This window comes from Dermacentor andersoni, chromosome 6 (assembly GCF_023375885.2).
Source record: "Dermacentor andersoni chromosome 6, qqDerAnde1_hic_scaffold, whole genome shotgun sequence".
Taxonomy (NCBI): domain Eukaryota; kingdom Metazoa; phylum Arthropoda; class Arachnida; order Ixodida; family Ixodidae; genus Dermacentor; species Dermacentor andersoni.
In genome coordinates, this window is record NC_092819.1 from 104,224,195 (window position 1) to 104,241,246 (window position 17,052).

The following is a 17,052-nucleotide window of genomic DNA, read 5'->3' on the forward strand; positions in this document are numbered from 1 at the left end:
AAACCTTCGTATTCCATTAGCATGTGCTGAGTAGTCTCTGGATTTTCGCTGCTGTAGACGCGTGCCTCATATTGTTGCCCCGGTTTACGTTACCAGTTTACGTTGCCGCGGCATAGCTGACATGACTTCTCGCGGCGCCTAATCAAACTAGACTTTTCTTTTTCTTTTCCTTGTTCTCTTTTTTTTTTTTGTCGTAATGTGGGATTGGTGTGCTCGTTTACGTTTCTAGAAATTTCTAAAGCCGACGCAGCCTCGGCGGGGTACGTCCGCGACCCTGCATAACTAAAGAAGAAGTTCGCGATGATTGATTGCTATGTTTGTTTCCACAGTGCCGACCAAGCGCATCTCAGTGGCGGTAAGTACGCAGCTCTTGGTTAATCGCGTCTGGTCGACTTTGAGGAGGAAGTCTTTAATCACTCAACGCTTGCCGGCCAACTTTGCGCTGTTGATTGCCCTCTTGTCAAGCGGCTGAATGATCGATGTTCTGTTTAATAAAAGAAAAAAAACGTGCATTACATCAGCGTTTCCCAACTCGACACCGGCTGTGTGACATCGGCAGTAGTTTCTACCATGCTTTTATAGCTTCCTGTTTTTGGTGGCGTGATTCCTGATGAAAGACAAACAGACGCCTGAAGGTTCGCTGCGTATAGCAAGAACAGTTTTCTTTCTTTATTTGGTTTATTTAGTTTGAAAGAATATGCATAGCTGGCTTTTGTCGATGGCCAGTCCTTTTGTCGAGACGCTAGTCCTTTCGGCTCGAATTTAGTAACACGTACCGGCAGCGGTTAGTCCCTTTTTTCTCCGCCAGACCGGAACGGCTTAAAGCCGAACGAATTTCGCAGGGAGGATGTTTGTACGTCCGATAAGACTACTATCCTTACTTCGTATAGCTGTCCGCTAATTTGCTATTGCAATCCATGCTTCGGTCTTCGGGCGAAACTGCGACTTTCTTTCTTTTTTCCTGGGAGCAAGTGGCAGGATATTCCAGTAGCGTGCCTTACGCAGTGCTGGCACGTATTTAGGGCACAATCAGTCGATGGCATTTTCTATCACGCAGGGAGACCACAGAACTCGGAATATTCATTCGCAAACTCGCACGCGTACAAAAACCCTCACCTGCGCTGCCATGCAGTGTGGGGCACCACAGTTCTGCCAGTCTACTCGTTGCCGCGAAGGTAGCGTCGCTGCTAAACGTGAACATTACTTAGATAGTAATAAGTATAGAATAAACTGCAAACGCCCAGATAAAATAAAGACTGGGATGTTAATCAGTAAGTAGGGTGAACGCAATAACAGCCGATTTACTTACAGTAATCTGCGGGCAAGTACTGAGCATCCAGCCTTGGTACTATGGCCTGGCCTTAAAGCATCGTGACGTACGGTTTCCCACTAGCTTCTGTGCCAATTTAAAATTACAATCTCTTCAGGGAAGGCGGAGGTGGCGGAGGAGGCTGCCTTAGCGCTGGCAATAGCCTCCACGGAAGCTAACATCGTAGTAAGCGACTCCAAGACAGCCATCAAGAACTATGCAAAAGGAAGAATCTCGCCGGAAGCGCTGAGAATCTTAAACTGCTTTCGTAAAGATCGCGACATTCACATTATATGGGCACCCGCACACTCCTCCCTTCCGGGGAACGACACAGCGCACATCCTGGCTCGAGAACTGACGGGCCGAGCAGGCGACACGCAACAAATACTGGGAACGGAGAGAGACCGGATGACCAGCTTTAACAAGATCACCAAACACTATAAATGGGGAAGGGCCCATTTCCCCCCGGCCCACTCCTCGCTGAGTAGACGGCAAGTGACGGCATAGCGCCTCTTACAAACAAATACATATCCGAACCCGGTGGCCTACCACCGCTACTACCCGGATCTTTACACAGATAGATGTAGATTCTGTCAAGAAAGGGCAGACCTACAACATATGGTTTGGGATTGTCCTCGAGCAACCACACAGAATAAGATAAAGAAGACCAGAGAGCAATTGGAGACCACGTTGCTCAGCTGTGCACCGGAAGACCAACTCAAGGCAATCCAACAGGTCGAAGATGCCGCCAGGGCCCAAGTGCTCGAGGCCCTCATCTAGGCAGAGAGGCCTAGGTCTCAAATCTCCTGTGCACAAATAAAGTTTATTCCTCCTCCTTATCCTCCTCTACTTAAACAGCGTATAGAATTTTCGGCTCGATCACTATAAATCATGGTCTTTTCACATGCATCAAAATCTTATGACACGCTCTGGGCGGTTGTCGGTCTCTTTGTAACATTTAGTGCCCTTGTATACAGTGGTTGGTGTCACATTAAGTGTGAGGCAAAGTAACGACGGACATCGTTTAATGCAGGCAACACAATCTTCACATAACTTTAGGTAAAACAAAAAAAAAACTTAATGTTGAGATAATTCTCGAATAAGAAGAAGCTGAAAACACCCTTTTGCTTCATGTGGCTCTGAAGCAATTACCAAGGGAAGTTACTACACAGCGGGTTCGGCAGTCTTTTGATTTTACAGACGCCATCAGAGCGCGTTTCATTAAAGAGCTTAGAGAAAATGGCTTGTTTTGCATATTCACATTTTGGACGTTGTCAAAACGCCTGGAGCCAAGAGAGTTCGGAGATAAATTGTGAGGGGGAGTAAAAAAAAAAAGAAACTTCGCGCCATGTTTACGTTAAGACGCAGAGGACTGCGTGAGCAAAGAACATTATTTGTGCCCTGGGGTTGCGAATACAAATCGCGAAAAGGAAGATAAAATTAAAGCGCACACTCTTAAAAACATTAGCGCAAAAATGGTAAGAGATAGCTGGATTCGTTACGACAGACTGAGCCAGCTCGATGTGAAATTTCCAAGCCGTGCGAAACGCGAAGATTAAAATGAAAAAAAAAACTTAATAATCTACAGCGTTTTGTGTTACGTGATATATCATGTCAACTGTTATCCACTGGGAACCAACTTCAACGAATTGTTCTCCTTCGTGGAGCTTTTTCGGCTGTGTAATTGAAACAAAACACGAGCTGCGCCAGGAGTAGAACTTTGTTGCCGGTTCTCTATGCGAATGGGATAGCGCAACCTTGAGAAATGACTGCAGGCAAAGAAGGAATAGCCGCATACCACTGAGGCCATATCTTTAGTGTATGTTGGTATTTTGTCTTTGTGTGAATGCTCAGCACAGCGCTCGCTCTATTTATTTTCATTTTTTTCAAGCCAGAAGCAATTTCTATGGTTTAGATAGGTGGTATGAAATGGAGCTCTTATACATGTCAAGCTCACAAAACCAGAAATTGCATTTGCCGCACAAGTGCACACGCAATGCACGTAACTACGCAGGGACGATAACTCCAGTTAGCCCGCTACTGCGGCAACCGAATCGTAGTACCTTTATTAAAGGACGCAGGCCAAGTCCATCCTATGCCTGGAAATATCTCTATCTAATAACCCCATCATATATACCGCCATCCTCTACTGCGTCATTCTTTCTTCCATGGTACATATTTTGTTAATATGATCAATCCACCATTATTTGCTAGAGGCATTACGCCACATGTGCGACTCTACTTCTTGCTGTTAATACAGATTAAAATATGTGTTGTGCTCAAGCTTTCCTCGCCCGTCTTTGTATCTCTAAACATTACCCTGGCCGTACACCCTTCGGTGGTTTGTTGCAGGATTCTTAGCTTCCTTTAAAAAAAGAGGGGGCGATATTGTTTTTCCTTAAAGGCAGAGAAGTCGGCCTAAGCTACGAGCAGCTTTATCTAGCATGCTACTTTGAACTGGAGAAGGGGCAAGGTAAAGAAAAGGAAAGATGAGTGGTGATGGGAGGAGGGGGGGGGGGGGCGAAGTGGAGAAACAATCTACAGTCGAGAGCGAAAGTCTAGAGACCGCGGCATCAGCAAGAAAAAAAAAGCATTTCGCTCGAAAGGCGAAGCATCGATTGCGATAGCAAATTAGTGGACAGTTATATGAAGTAAGGATAGTAGTTTCGCCGTCCGTATAAACTTGTAAACATAAGCATACTAACTAAATAGCATGGTGTCACGCGTGCACAAGAAAACAGGAACACACCGCACTCGATGACCGCGGAAACTCGTTGCCAAAACACTGCGGTGAGGAAACGCAGCAGTAGCAGTGAGCGAATTGATCTTCGTACTGCCACCCGCATCAACGCGAACGAAGTCGCGAGAACACAGCGTAGCGCGGATTCTGTACCCGCCGCAGATGGCTTTCAATATACAGCGGCCCGCACGGGAGCGCGCAGCCGCCTGGGCCGCCCGTAGTAAAGCTCGCCCCCCTCCCTACCCGCCCCCCGAAGCCCAGCGCGCGATGGAAGGCGGCGCGCTTCCTCCCCGCTTTCGTCCGTTGCGTGCGCGAGATCGAGTCGCGATCGCCGCCTCACCCTCGCATACTTTCGCTCGCACACACAGCATACGACGAGCGGCGACGATTTTATCGTCCTTCGACTTTGTGCGGAACTTCACGGCGGCGCTGACGCAGAAATTAGCCTGGGATCTCGTATAATTGCTATTGCAATAAAATTTAACGGCACCTATGGTCCCCAGAATTTTGCTCTCGATTGTACATGCATACGTTTCAGCATCGACGAAGCCGCGTACCTAGTACAGTGTCCCGTAAAAAAACCTAGAGCTGCCCTCATGATTACGGTTGATCTGTCTGCGTCAGGCAGGTGCCCAAGCAAAGTCATCAAACATTGGCCCGCTGTCGACGTGCACGATCGAAGAGACCAGCGTCAGCCATTCTCGCACGTTGGCAGAATCAGCGCAACGCAAGTGTGCATTGCTTTCCAGGTTGTACCGTTTCTTTCCATGCGTCGAGGTTACTAGTGGAATCTAGTAGGAATCGCGCATTTGCTTCGTTATACAGTGTATGTAGGACAAGAAATGCGCGTTTCTTTCATGAGTCCAGGGCTCGAAGAGAGAAATTCGGCGAAAACTGACCTTCTGTGTTGACGGTCGAGATGTACGTCCAATTGTACATGAGCAGCGTGTCGACCATCATCTGCGACTGGTACTGGTCGGAAGGCACCACGCGCAGGAAGTACTTGAAGAATTGCTTGCTGCTCAGCTGCCGCGACGTGGCCGAGTAGCCGATCTGCGGGATGTTGAACAGCTGCAGCAGGTTCTGAACCTGCAACGAGAGAAAAGAGTCATTTCTAATGTTGTTTTTTTCGTTTTAGAATGGCGTACAAGATGGGTTAATGTTAAGAATGTATTGTTGGTTCGCATCATCATGTGGAAATGTGTGGAGTCAAGAGCGTCGTCCTTTAAATCTAGCTGCCATAGCTACCACAATGAAACAAATGCTGTTGTTGAGAAGTTATCTTGAAAGCCTTCTGTATGCGTGCCGGCAACACTTCGTGTTTCTAGAACTCATTATAACCCAGCAGGGAAGGTTCACGTTTTCTTGCATTTTTTCTAGTACTGGCTTGCGACAAGTGTGGTAAAGTAACCCAGATACGAAAGATCCAGTCTAAACCCAACAATAGCCGCAATCCAGTACTACCACCAAATGCTCAGTGACAATATGATCCACATTAAAACAGGCGACAAGCTAAATCCGTAAAAAAAAGGGAGACACGCAGAAATCAGAAGGGTGCAGATAGTGGTGTGTCAATGAAACACAGAGAGCACATCAATCTAAATGTACCATGGTCATGCAAAAGCTTAAGGTGCAGTGTACTAGGGCCGAGATGTTGTAGCGACGCTTTCTTCCGATGCCTTTTTCGAGCTATTCTTGAGGGCGACGCTCCGCCCGCGTTATCAATGGGATAAGCATTTTATGAACTGTGGACGATAAAAGTGGCATAGAATCGAGCGGAAGGCATCGCCACAATATCGTTGCCCAAATCTTTTAACCTGTCTCACAGGCGTAATGAACTCCTGGCGAGAGAAGTTCCATCATTAGGAGAGAAAGGAAAACGGTGCTAAAGTTAGCGGCCTTCACACGTCACCAATGCGTAGAGCACCCAGGACAGAGGGTGGAGAATCAGGCATCCAGACTGGCATCTTCATTATCAAGCTCGCCAGAGTGTATGGTGACAAAGACGCTTTGACAACTTCCTCTCTCCCCTCCTCGATATTTCAATATATAATATCAGCGTAACACCTTATCAATTTTGTTTACAAATGAAATATATAAATAACAATATACAGTGAACTCTCAGTTGTACGAACGTCGGTTTATCGAATATTTCAGAATAACGAACTTTTTAAAAATCCCCGGCAGTTTTCTTATAGATTCTATGCAAAAATGTTTCACTTGAACGAATTTCGGAAGTCAATATTTCAGTTTAACGAACTCGCTCAGAGGACCAAGGCTTATTTTTACGATCAGTTACTTACTCAGTTACCTGATCGTAACTTATCAGTTACGATCAGATACTTCGTTTGAAGATTATGCACAGTGTGACAGTGCACTGATTACCTGTGCTGGACAGACGGATCTGGAGATTGTTTCCAGTGTTCATCCTGAAGAAGAAGAAGAGCGCGACGAAGAAGAGGCAACTGCCGAGCCAGTTTCAAGCCCTATAACTCTAGCTGAGGTTGTAGGGTACATTGGAAAGTTGAAAGACTTTGTGTCTCAACAGCAAGCTGTGCCAGAAGAAGTGTACAAGAACATTGACTCTTTGGGCAGTTTGTTACTTCCTGTGCTTTAAAAGTACAAGTGCAGAAGAAGATTACAGATTTTTTTTCTGAGTGAGAAAGGCAGCATTATAACTGTTATGAACCTTGTACTTGTTGATATGTACAAATTCCATTTCACACATTTCTAACACTATGTATGCCATTTCTTTTGCTCCATGAATTGCACTTCAAATTTTTGACTCTGTATGCCATGTCTTATGTTGGTCTAGTGAAAATTCAGTTTAGTGAACTTTCAGTTAAGTGAACTATTTCCTTCGGTCCCTTGAAGTTCACTCAAGTGAGAGTTCACTGTATATATATATATAACGACGATGAAGTTGGTCGGTGAGCTTCGCTTGTTCAAGGCGATGACATTCTTTGATGATGGCGTCGATAGTGGAGACGTTCCCGAAAACAAGCAAATTGAGAGCGTCGGCGGCGATGCCTTTTAAGACATGTGACACTTTATCTGCTTCGGACATAGCATCGTCAGCTTTGCGGCATAGAACCAAGACGTCGAGGATGTAAGAAACGTACGGCTCCGTAGATGACTGAACACGAGACGCAAGAGCCTTTCTCGCGGCAGCCTTGCGCCCAATGGGGCCGCCGAACAGTTCCCGTAGCTTCTCTATGAAACTGTCCCAACTGGTTCTCTCGTCGTTATGCGTTTGGTGCCACACGCGTGGGGTGCCGCCGAGATAAAAGATGACATTGGCGAGCATAATCGTTGGGTCCCACCTGTTGTTAGCACTGGCGTGTTCATAGAGCTTGATCCAGTCGTCAAAATCCTGTCCCTCCAGGCCAGAGAACACACTTGGGTCGCGATGTGGGGCGAGCGTGACGATTGGAGCAGTGGGACAAGCCGAAGCCGTTGCAGAGGTGGGCACGTCACCGGGAGGCATGATGACAAGCTCGGTGTGCCGAGCACTTCGGAGTTCCGTAGTGAGGACGGGGATGGCGGACCTCCACCAGAATGTTGCGTGTGGAAAGACACAGACAGAAGAGGCTATTTACATGCTATTTACACTGGAGCCAAACAGCCAGGCCGACACTCGCTCGCGCCAAGCGCACCGACCAACTTTATCGTCGTTCTCGCGGCGGCTCGTCTCTTGAGCATCGCTCGATGATGTCGTAATAACATATATATATATATATATATATATATATATATATATATATATATATATATATATATATATATATATATATATATATATATATATATATATATATATATATATATATATATATATATATATATGTTTCCCTCTTTCTCTGAAGAAAAAAAGAAACAATACAAAAATGTTGCCGTGTCCTTCCCAGCGCTGTCCGGGTGTGAGCCACCCACTCAGAAAATACTTCCGGAGCCATTGCATACAATGGCTGCGCACCAGCGCTTCCTTCTCCGCTCGTTTACTCAACAGAGGCCAGACAGTCCTCAGACGATTCCCTATTTAAGGTTGAAGACTGGGCATGTTGGTATAGCATATTAGAGGTTCGATTGCGCTACATTCTGACGGGACACGCAGAAGAGAAACACACATCACAAAGCGCTGCGGTGTGTGTTTCTCTTCTGTGTGTCCCGTCAAAATGTTGCGTAAACTAACCTATAGTTCCCTATTTAAGGTCACGCAGATCCCACAAACTTTAAAACAATCGGTCTAAGCGACGCTGTGGTGGGCCTGCGTGAAGAAACGGCGTCTCTTCACAGGACACGCGCAATGGAATGCTACGACGAAAACTCCCCGCAACCGTCAGCTTAGGTGGCGGGAAAATGCGACACAGAGCCACCACAGACCGCAGCATGCCAGGCATCTTAAACCTTCAAGGAACAACAAAGGTCTCGCGTGACAGTCCGTGCGCCTACGGCTGGTCTTGCGTTTAAAACGCGAGACTCGCGCTCCTGAGACTCGCGCTCCTGAGTCTGATACTCTATCTGTGTAGTTCCTCGCAGCGCACGGAAGTGGCAGGATTCCTCAGCCAAATGAAGGGCGAAAGCTACTCGAGATGTGCACCTCCTCGACGCGTTGTCCATTCGGCGATTAGCTGACGTTTTCTCGCCACCTGGCCTCTCTGCTACGTTTGCAAACCTGTCGGCACGGTGTTTTACGTTCGCGGGCCTCTGGGAGGAGCGTGGTTCTCGTGACAAGTTCGTTCGTACAAGCGTTCTTCCGGCGTTCTTTTCAGATCGCATCAAACACAATGAGCGCTAGGAACCTCGCCTGTTTCGAAAAAACGCTCTATCTTTCATTTGTAGCGCTCGGGATATTTAGTCGTCACCATTTTAACGCGACAGCGTTAAGAACCCGGTGTCGCAGAAAATCCGGCAACGGTGTCGGCGGCGGTGGTACGCCGTTGTCCGTATGAGAAAATTCATCCCTAACCTCGCATCTTGATCTACGCCAGCCCTCAGCGTGGTGCATAAGCGTTACTGAACTAATTGACTTTCTGGGAGGGAAATGCGAGAAAAAATTCGTAAGATACGACTTACACACAACCTACAGATGTGATAGCGCCGGGTTGTGATTTGAATATACGATGAAATATAATTCTGTCACGCGCAAACTCTTAACACAAACTCCTTTTCTAGCTGCCATTTAAAGACTGTCTTAGTAGAAGCGGCGCGCCCCTCTCGGTTCCTTGCAAACAAAAAAAAAATGAACCAGAAAGTTCACCTTCCTACATAGCATTCGCCGTCATCGTTTCCAGGAAGACATTACAGTTACATACGCTGCAGTTGCCGGAAAACGTGAGAAGCAGTCAGTGATCTCTGAATGCTTCTTGAGCGTCTTCCAAATGTTTCCCAAACGGTGGTGCGCTAACCCACTTCATCACTGATACCATGATATACCCGATACCTAAACCCACAGCGATTGCCCTACCTCTCCGTTTTACCATGGTAGACATGCCGAGAGATCAACTTCTTTAGCATACCGTCATCGTATGCCGTACTAGAGTGCAGTGTTGTATCAACGAAACTGTGAAGAACCTTCCATTTAGAGCTTTCGGCATCGCCAGCGCATCACGTGTACTAATGCTGTGGCGCCATCTGCTAGGTGGAAATAACACTTTTTTTTTTTCGCTCGGCGACTTCTTTGTAGGCGTGAGTGACACTAGGCTACGGCTCATTTTATCATTCATTCCTTGTTCTCTTCGCAATGAATAAGTGAGACGCACTAGTCTAGATCAAAGTGGGTGGGCGCAGCCATCTTGTTGCGCAGTCATGGTTAGCGGTGGTAGCCGGCTAGCCGCCGCAATAATTCGCGGTGTACGAGGCGATTCGTAGAGAATCTAACGTATCGCGGTAACACGCCACGCAAAGCTAAAACGAAGGACCCTGCTAAAGCTCTCCGCCACGGAAAAAGGAAAAAAAAAAACTTGGAGGACGCTTAAGCTTCGCCTTCAAAAGTGGAAATAGCGTTATCGACCCCCGTTCGCACCGCCCACTCATTCGCTCAGCATGCCCTTGAGTCCCACAAAGACGAAACGTGCGCCTGAGCAAGCGGAACGAACCGACGAACTCAGTGTCTCGGAGGGAGAAACGATCTACGCGAGCCAAACATCGTGATCGGCACGGACAGCCGGGCCGCGACGCGCCATGAAGGCGGACACGATCATGGGGCTGACGTCTCGATGGGATCATCCTCTATCTCGCTTGGGAGCACCACGCAGACGCATGACTCCTCGCCAGCAGCACGGCACACATCGCAGGGGACGCTTTCCCACCAGACGTGCTACGGCGCAGCGGTCACGTCAGAGGCGTCCCGCATCGGACGCCGCACCTAGGAATCGCGGTATGAGCGGAAAGAGGAGCCGCGTCACCTAAACACGAGGGTTCAAGTGACGCACGCTGGAAGTTGGAAGGGGAGAGAGCGAGAAAACGTATTAAACGCAAGGGTATTGGGGCATCCTTGAACCGGTCCCCACACGGCCCAATGCGGTCCAACGAGACGAAGGGGAGAAGCGGGCGAGTGGCGCGCCACCTGTCGGGGCAGTGCCGTACATTGCGAGGAGGGGTCTTCTGTGTTTGCCGCAAGATAGCTCTGCGTGTGCGCCAAGCGCAGAAGAAATGTAGCTGAAACGTACATCACTACGCGTTTAACTGCGACTTCTGTAATTTACATGCTCATAATTACCGATATACACCGCAGTATAACTTTCTACGGCTCGTTTCTAAGGCAACATCGCATTCACTAGAGGCGCTTTTGTCCCGCTTTGAAGTATCGAACTCATGGCTTAGTGGTAGCGTCTCCGTCTCACACTCCGGAGATTCCGGTTCGATTCCCACCCAGCCCATCATGCAAGTTGTTTTTATTTATGAATTGCCTTCCGTCATTTTTCGCTCATGGCCAACGCTCACGGCTTTTCTGCGACACGAGCTCTTTAACGCTGTCGCGTTAAAAGTGCCGAAAAGGTCTACATGCTTTAAAGCTCAAAGTCAACGGCGTCTACGCTACCGGCGCGCGACTAGGTATAGAATTGATCAAAAGTTCTGCTTGATCGCTTTCTCGTTGCGTACTTTTGTAAGCATACCATGTGAGATAACTACTGTGCTTGTGCTAGCTCAATGTGACACTTCTATCTCAACAGACTCTCGCACTCAGCATAAAAAGGCATCGCAAACGAATTTTAAGAAGAAAACTGTCAAGAGCGCGCGGCGTTTATAGCAGCAGAACTGGTAACACATTCTGAGCACAGCGCAATTCGTATTTGAGGGCTCTCTGAATGGTACCGACGAGGTAATGGTACCTTCAAGGCCCGCCGGAGCACAGGTACGTTAGGCTCACGCCGAGATATATGCATGGTTGGGCTTGAAATCATGCAGAAAAAAATCGATTACAGCGAAAGCTTTACTGGCCGCAAACTTGCGATATCGCCGTGGCCGTGCTCCGAGAATGCACATGACGTCACATCGCGTTCCTCGTCGTTGCGTTCGCTTTCGCTCGCTTCGCCAGCTGCGTCGCATGCCTGATAACATGCCAGAGGATTGAAAAGGAGCGCTCGCGTGCGCCGCAACCACAGTTGTGGCGGCAGTATGAACGCCGACAATTCTGATAAGCGGGAGGAGGCCTGGAATCGACATCAGAACGAGATGAAGAGGAAACGAATCGCCCAGGAAACAGACGAACAGCGCGCCGAACGACTGCTATGTCTAGCTATGCTTGTCTGCTATCTAGCTATGCTTGTCTAGCTATGTTGCGGCGTTACGCCGCAACATAGCTAGACAACCAGACTAACCTGGACTTGCAATCAAGATTAACCAAGGCTAACTAGCCATGCTATGCTTTGCTAGGCTAACCGGCTTTCCCTACGTATATCCTGGCATAGCGGAGCTAAGCCACTGCCAAATTTTTTTCTAATTGGGCTTCTGCGCCACCTGCCCGAAATACGACCAATGCTAAAGAAGTTTGGTTGCTGATGAAAACGGGGGCAGGAAATAATTATCTGCTCGATTGACAGTGCTTTAGAAAAGGGAATTCAGGATGCTGTGAGATATAGTACACGCTATGTGAACCAAACAGAACCCAATGGGAATTAGACAGACGAGAACATGAACGGGCATCGGTACCAATAAGAATCTAGATCCAAGTCGCTTCTTACACGTACATCAAAACAAGAAAAAATAATCCCGTAAAAATCATTCCTGATGATTATGGAACTCAGCGACAGCGTTTACTGGAATCCCGCTGTAGTAGCATGGTATTTTGTTTTTGTTTTTGTGTATAATGTCAAAGCGAGACACTGCAGTTCCAGAAGGCCATCTCTGACTTCTATTATCATCGCCAAATTATTTCTGTCATAGTTTTCTTCCCTCATCAGTGCTTTCATATCGCGATAACGCTCACGGCTACGCCGCAGAAGACCTTGCTTTTCTTCCCTCACGGACACTGTATTTCTTTCTTGTCAGGATTCATGCACTCCTGTAGGTGCGAGGAGACCATCGAACACCTGTGTGCGTATCTGTCTTCGCTACGAGGTGCTCTCCGCCCGGACAACCTTGAACCGGCTGCGCACGATACCATATTCCGAAACAAAGATACTCGAACCGTGGTCCCATTCGTCACTGGCGCAAAAAGGCTATCCGTACACTAGTGCAGTTCTTGGAGTGCAACGGCCTGCTGAGAGGCCGTTTATAGTCCTGCTGCGCCTCCAAATTTGCCCATGTCGGGTTCATTCTCTCTCTCTCGGTTTCTATTTTTTTACCCCCAGTGAAGGGTAGCAAACCGGATGCTCGTCTGGTTTGCCTCCCTGCTTTTCCAATCCTTGCTTTCCCTCTCTTTCTCTCTCTCCTTCACCCACAACACTTGGTACTGCCACTCCCTTGCTTTGTCAAGAAAGAAACTGCGGAGTTGCCCTCCTCTGCGCCTCTCTTGATGCCCACACTATACTCCGCCCCTCCCGCCCCCCGAACGATATATAGAAACTAATCTCGAAAGCCAAGCTTTACCGTAATGTGACGGCAGAAGTGACAAGGCAACGTCATAGTCGCCATGTCTGACAATAACTCACCGCGAAATGCGGAAACGAAGGCCCAACTTCGCATAATTTTTTCACCACGCACATACCAGTGCCGCATGTTACCCAGAAAGATGTGGGGGACGAAATTTTATCTTGATGCTAGATTTGAAAAAAAAAATTAAATTATGGGGTTTAACGTGCCAAAACCACTTTCTGATTATGAGGCACGCCGTAGTGGAGGACTCCGGAAATTTCGACCACCTGGGGATCTTTAACGTGCACCTAAATCTAAGTACACGGGTGTTTTCGCATTTCGCCCCCATCGAAATGCGGCCGCCGTGGCCGGGATTCGATCCCGCGACCTCGTGCTCAGCAGCCCAACACCATAGCCACTGAGCAACCACGGCGGGTTGCTAGATTTGAGTAGGAACATAGTAGCGGTAAGACGTTTACTTATTTGTTTTTTTATGGTGTGCAAGAAAGACGCACAGGTCTCCGTAGTGGAGACAGGAAGAGCAAACAACTGTTATCGTGACAAGTTGTAGGCTCAGTGGAGCCCTGGAATAGGGGCCTACCCTTGCCGGAAGAGACTCCAAGTCGCCGGCGCCCAAGAAGACGACGGAGACCTCGAGACGCTAAATCCTTGAAGGAACCAAATAAAGTTTCTTTCTCTCTCTCTCTCTCTCTCTCTCTTATTCGCCGTTCACCGCTTGGAAAGTTAATGGAAAGTTAATGTATGCTGCACAAATTAGGGAAAACAGATGCTGAAATTTCGCTTACCGTCAATCCTAGCGAACTGTACGAAGAACATACGCCAGATGCGATACATAAATCATTCAGAGATTTACGTAGATTATTTCTGTAAACCGAACAAAAGTGTACGTAGCAATATGGCTGGTTTTCCTGTTCTGTGTCATGTGTATAGACACCAGTGTTTTCCTATCACGCATAGTTAGTTTTGGTGTAATGCGCATTGTCCTAGCGTTTCTTCCTTCCTTTCTTTTTTCTTTCCTTTCTTTTCTCTTTTTTTTGTTTTTTTTTATATTTTCTCTGTCTCACGCATATTTGTGTACGCCAGGTAATTCAGGTTTCCCAGCCTTATATTGTTTGCCTTCGTTATTTATGTGACACTTTTTTTTATGTGCCCATTTCTGTCCGTGAGCAGCTGCGTCCTGCAAATTCACTGTGTGTATTTTTACATGCCGCGCTTTCCACTGTATGCCTTGTAGTGGGCACGGCAGCGCGTCAAGCCTTTCCAGGCCTTTCTGTCCGTGTCCCTAAGCATCTCAGTATGTTTGAACAAACTGATTTGATTTGTAAGACCAATGCTTGCAAGCTTACTTTTGCAAACATGGCCACGTCCATTGATTCTACCTTCCAAGAACTTGGAGCAGATAGAGTTCCTGTTTCCTTTGCTGTTTCTATTTCTCTTTTTTTCTTTCCTTTTTACGCATCCTAAGTGTGACGACAGTGCCTCCGCTTCATCATGGCATCACGCGCAATTTGTGCCCCAGCTAACACGGACCGTGTTTAAAGACAAAGAAAACTCGATGCCTTCTGTTTGGATGGAACCAAACGTACCAGTGTGTTGTTAACAATATCCGGGAGAAGCCATCGCAGCGCTTCCTGCTCTTAATAACAGCGCAATTAACAGCAATTATTAACGAAAGCGTTTGTTATAATTTTGCCGCCACAGGGTCCACGCATGGTTTTTAGGGCACATTTTGAAAGCATATCCCTTTCTGTTGTTTGCGAAGCACTACCGTTTGCTCTGCCCTTTTCTCCGCGCCTAATTGAAAGTCGCTGGGGCGTGCAAGAGGCGGGCCGCGGCACATTTCTGATGGTTTCGCAGGCTTTGTTTTTTTAAGCAAGGAAAAAGGAGTTACGCAGACAGTAACGCGTCGGGAACAACTGAAAGTGAGGTTTGCAAATGTGCCCTGAAAGCCTTGCATTGTCATCGTGGCCGTATAATTAACAACTGATGCGTGTGGGCTAAATAATCAGCACTAACTACTACTCCGTTAATAAACACAATGAAGCGCACAAAAGATAACGTACAGTGGTTTTAGAGTTACACAGCGTCGAACTTACAGCGCCTTTATTTATGTATTTCACGGTCCCTCGCTACGCTGGGCTTCATCCTTTGCGCACTCTTACTAAGTTCCCAAAGTGTACAACCTTCCCCAGGGCCGGAATAACTCAACAATTTTATTCCAATGATATTTTACCTCGCTCTTCGCCAGCATTAACAGCGACGCTTCGCGCCCGCGTCACCGCAGGATCGGTAGGTCTTGAAGGTTTCGCGATAAGGAGGAAATAGACTCGAGCGAAATGAATCCGCACATGACACTGACCCTGGAGCGCTATAACGTAAGGCTATTCGCAACGTTTCTATTTCATTTCTGCAATTAGCCCTCCACGAGTGGTCAAAATTTTTTCAGGCCAACCCCACTTCGCTTTTCTGTCACGTCAGGAAAACCGCCAAAATTCCTCATCTGATACGACGCCCACACACTGATTATGCGTGATTAGACCAAACAAAAGAAAAATAATTATGACCGATTCTACGCCTTTTTTTTTTTTTTTGCCATCACTGCAGCCTTCAACTGGGGGTCAATACTTCTGGGGCTCCGCGGACTTCGCCTGTCTGTCACGCGACGTCAGAAAAACGCGAAAACTCACCACGTGAAAGTGGCCTCTACGCATTAAAGATGCGTTAATAAGCCGAACAAAACCGGCGTTTCTTCTCTTCTTTTTTCTTCACTATAGCCAGAGACTGCTTCGTTCCGAAAGTAATACAAAATGGCTGCCCACCGATCGTTCTGACACTAGCTACTCGCAGCTGCCGGAGTACGTTTACCTAGGTACGTACTCCCTCAAAGACACAAGACGCTGATTGTAGATCCTGAACACTTGTTCCCTCGCCAGGCTAGTGAACATTATCTTTGTCTTTAGTATATCAATCTTTAACCTCACTCTTACACTTTCTTTTTAAAGGTCCTCAATCATTTGTTGTAATTCGTCCCCAGTTTCTGAACAGGACAATATCTTCTGTAAACCGAAGGTTGCCTAGATATTCGTCGTCGATCCTCACTTCTAAGCCTTCTCAGTCTAATAGCTCGAACTTTTTTTCTAAGGACGCACTGAATAGCATTGGAAGATTGTGTCTCCTTTCCTGACGCCTTTTTTGATAAGTAATTTTTAACTTTCCTTGTTGAGAACCAAGGTAGCTGTGAAATCCTTGTAGATTTTCCCAAGATATTCACGTATGCTGCCCGTACTCCTTGATTACGCAATGCCTCTATGACTGCTGGTATCTCGACTCAGTGAAATGACTTTTTATAATCTATGAAAGCCATATATAAAGGTTGATTGTACTCCGCAGACTTCTCAATTACCTGATTGAACACATGGATGTGATTCATTGTAGAATATTCGTTCCTGAAACCAGCCTGTCCTCTCGGTTGACTGAAGTCAACCCTTTCTCTATTGCAAATTATCTTGGTGAATATGTTATACAATATTGAAAGCAAGAAAATGGAACAATAAGTCTTCAAGTGTACCAGAGAGCTGGAAGAATGCCAACATTATACTAATCCATAAGAGGGGAAAAGTTAAAGAATTAAAGTCATGAGGCATCGCGTATAAAGGGCCGCAAGCTTTTCAAGCATGATATATCTTCCATGTTTGATTAACTCGACTGTTAATCCATGTTCTTCTGCCGCTTTTCCACGGGTCATGTCTTTAAGGCCCTTCACATTTCATCGCTAGTTATCGAAGGAAAGCTTCTGTATCCCTTTCATCACTACTTCGAATGAAGGTAGTCTGCCTGCTCTGGTTATTGCACAGGTCAGTATAAAATTCTGCTGCTTTTACTATATCATTGAAATTGCTGATGACCTTACCCTGCTTATCTTTCAGTGCGTACATATTGCCTTATCCTATGCCAAGTTTTCTCT

General features: G+C 46.9%; 1 protein-coding gene across 1 annotated transcript in view; it reads right to left on the minus strand.

Moving 5' to 3' along the window:
• The window catches only part of LOC126522689 (metabotropic glutamate receptor 5-like), a 402,455-nt gene that overhangs the window by 113,966 nt on the left and 271,437 nt on the right, over positions 1 to 17,052 (minus strand). The window contains exon 6 of the mRNA XM_050171464.3: positions 4,949 to 5,138. Within this exon, the coding sequence (XP_050027421.2) occupies positions 4,949 to 5,138 (190 nt within the window). The remainder of the gene's footprint in view (positions 1 to 4,948; positions 5,139 to 17,052) is intronic.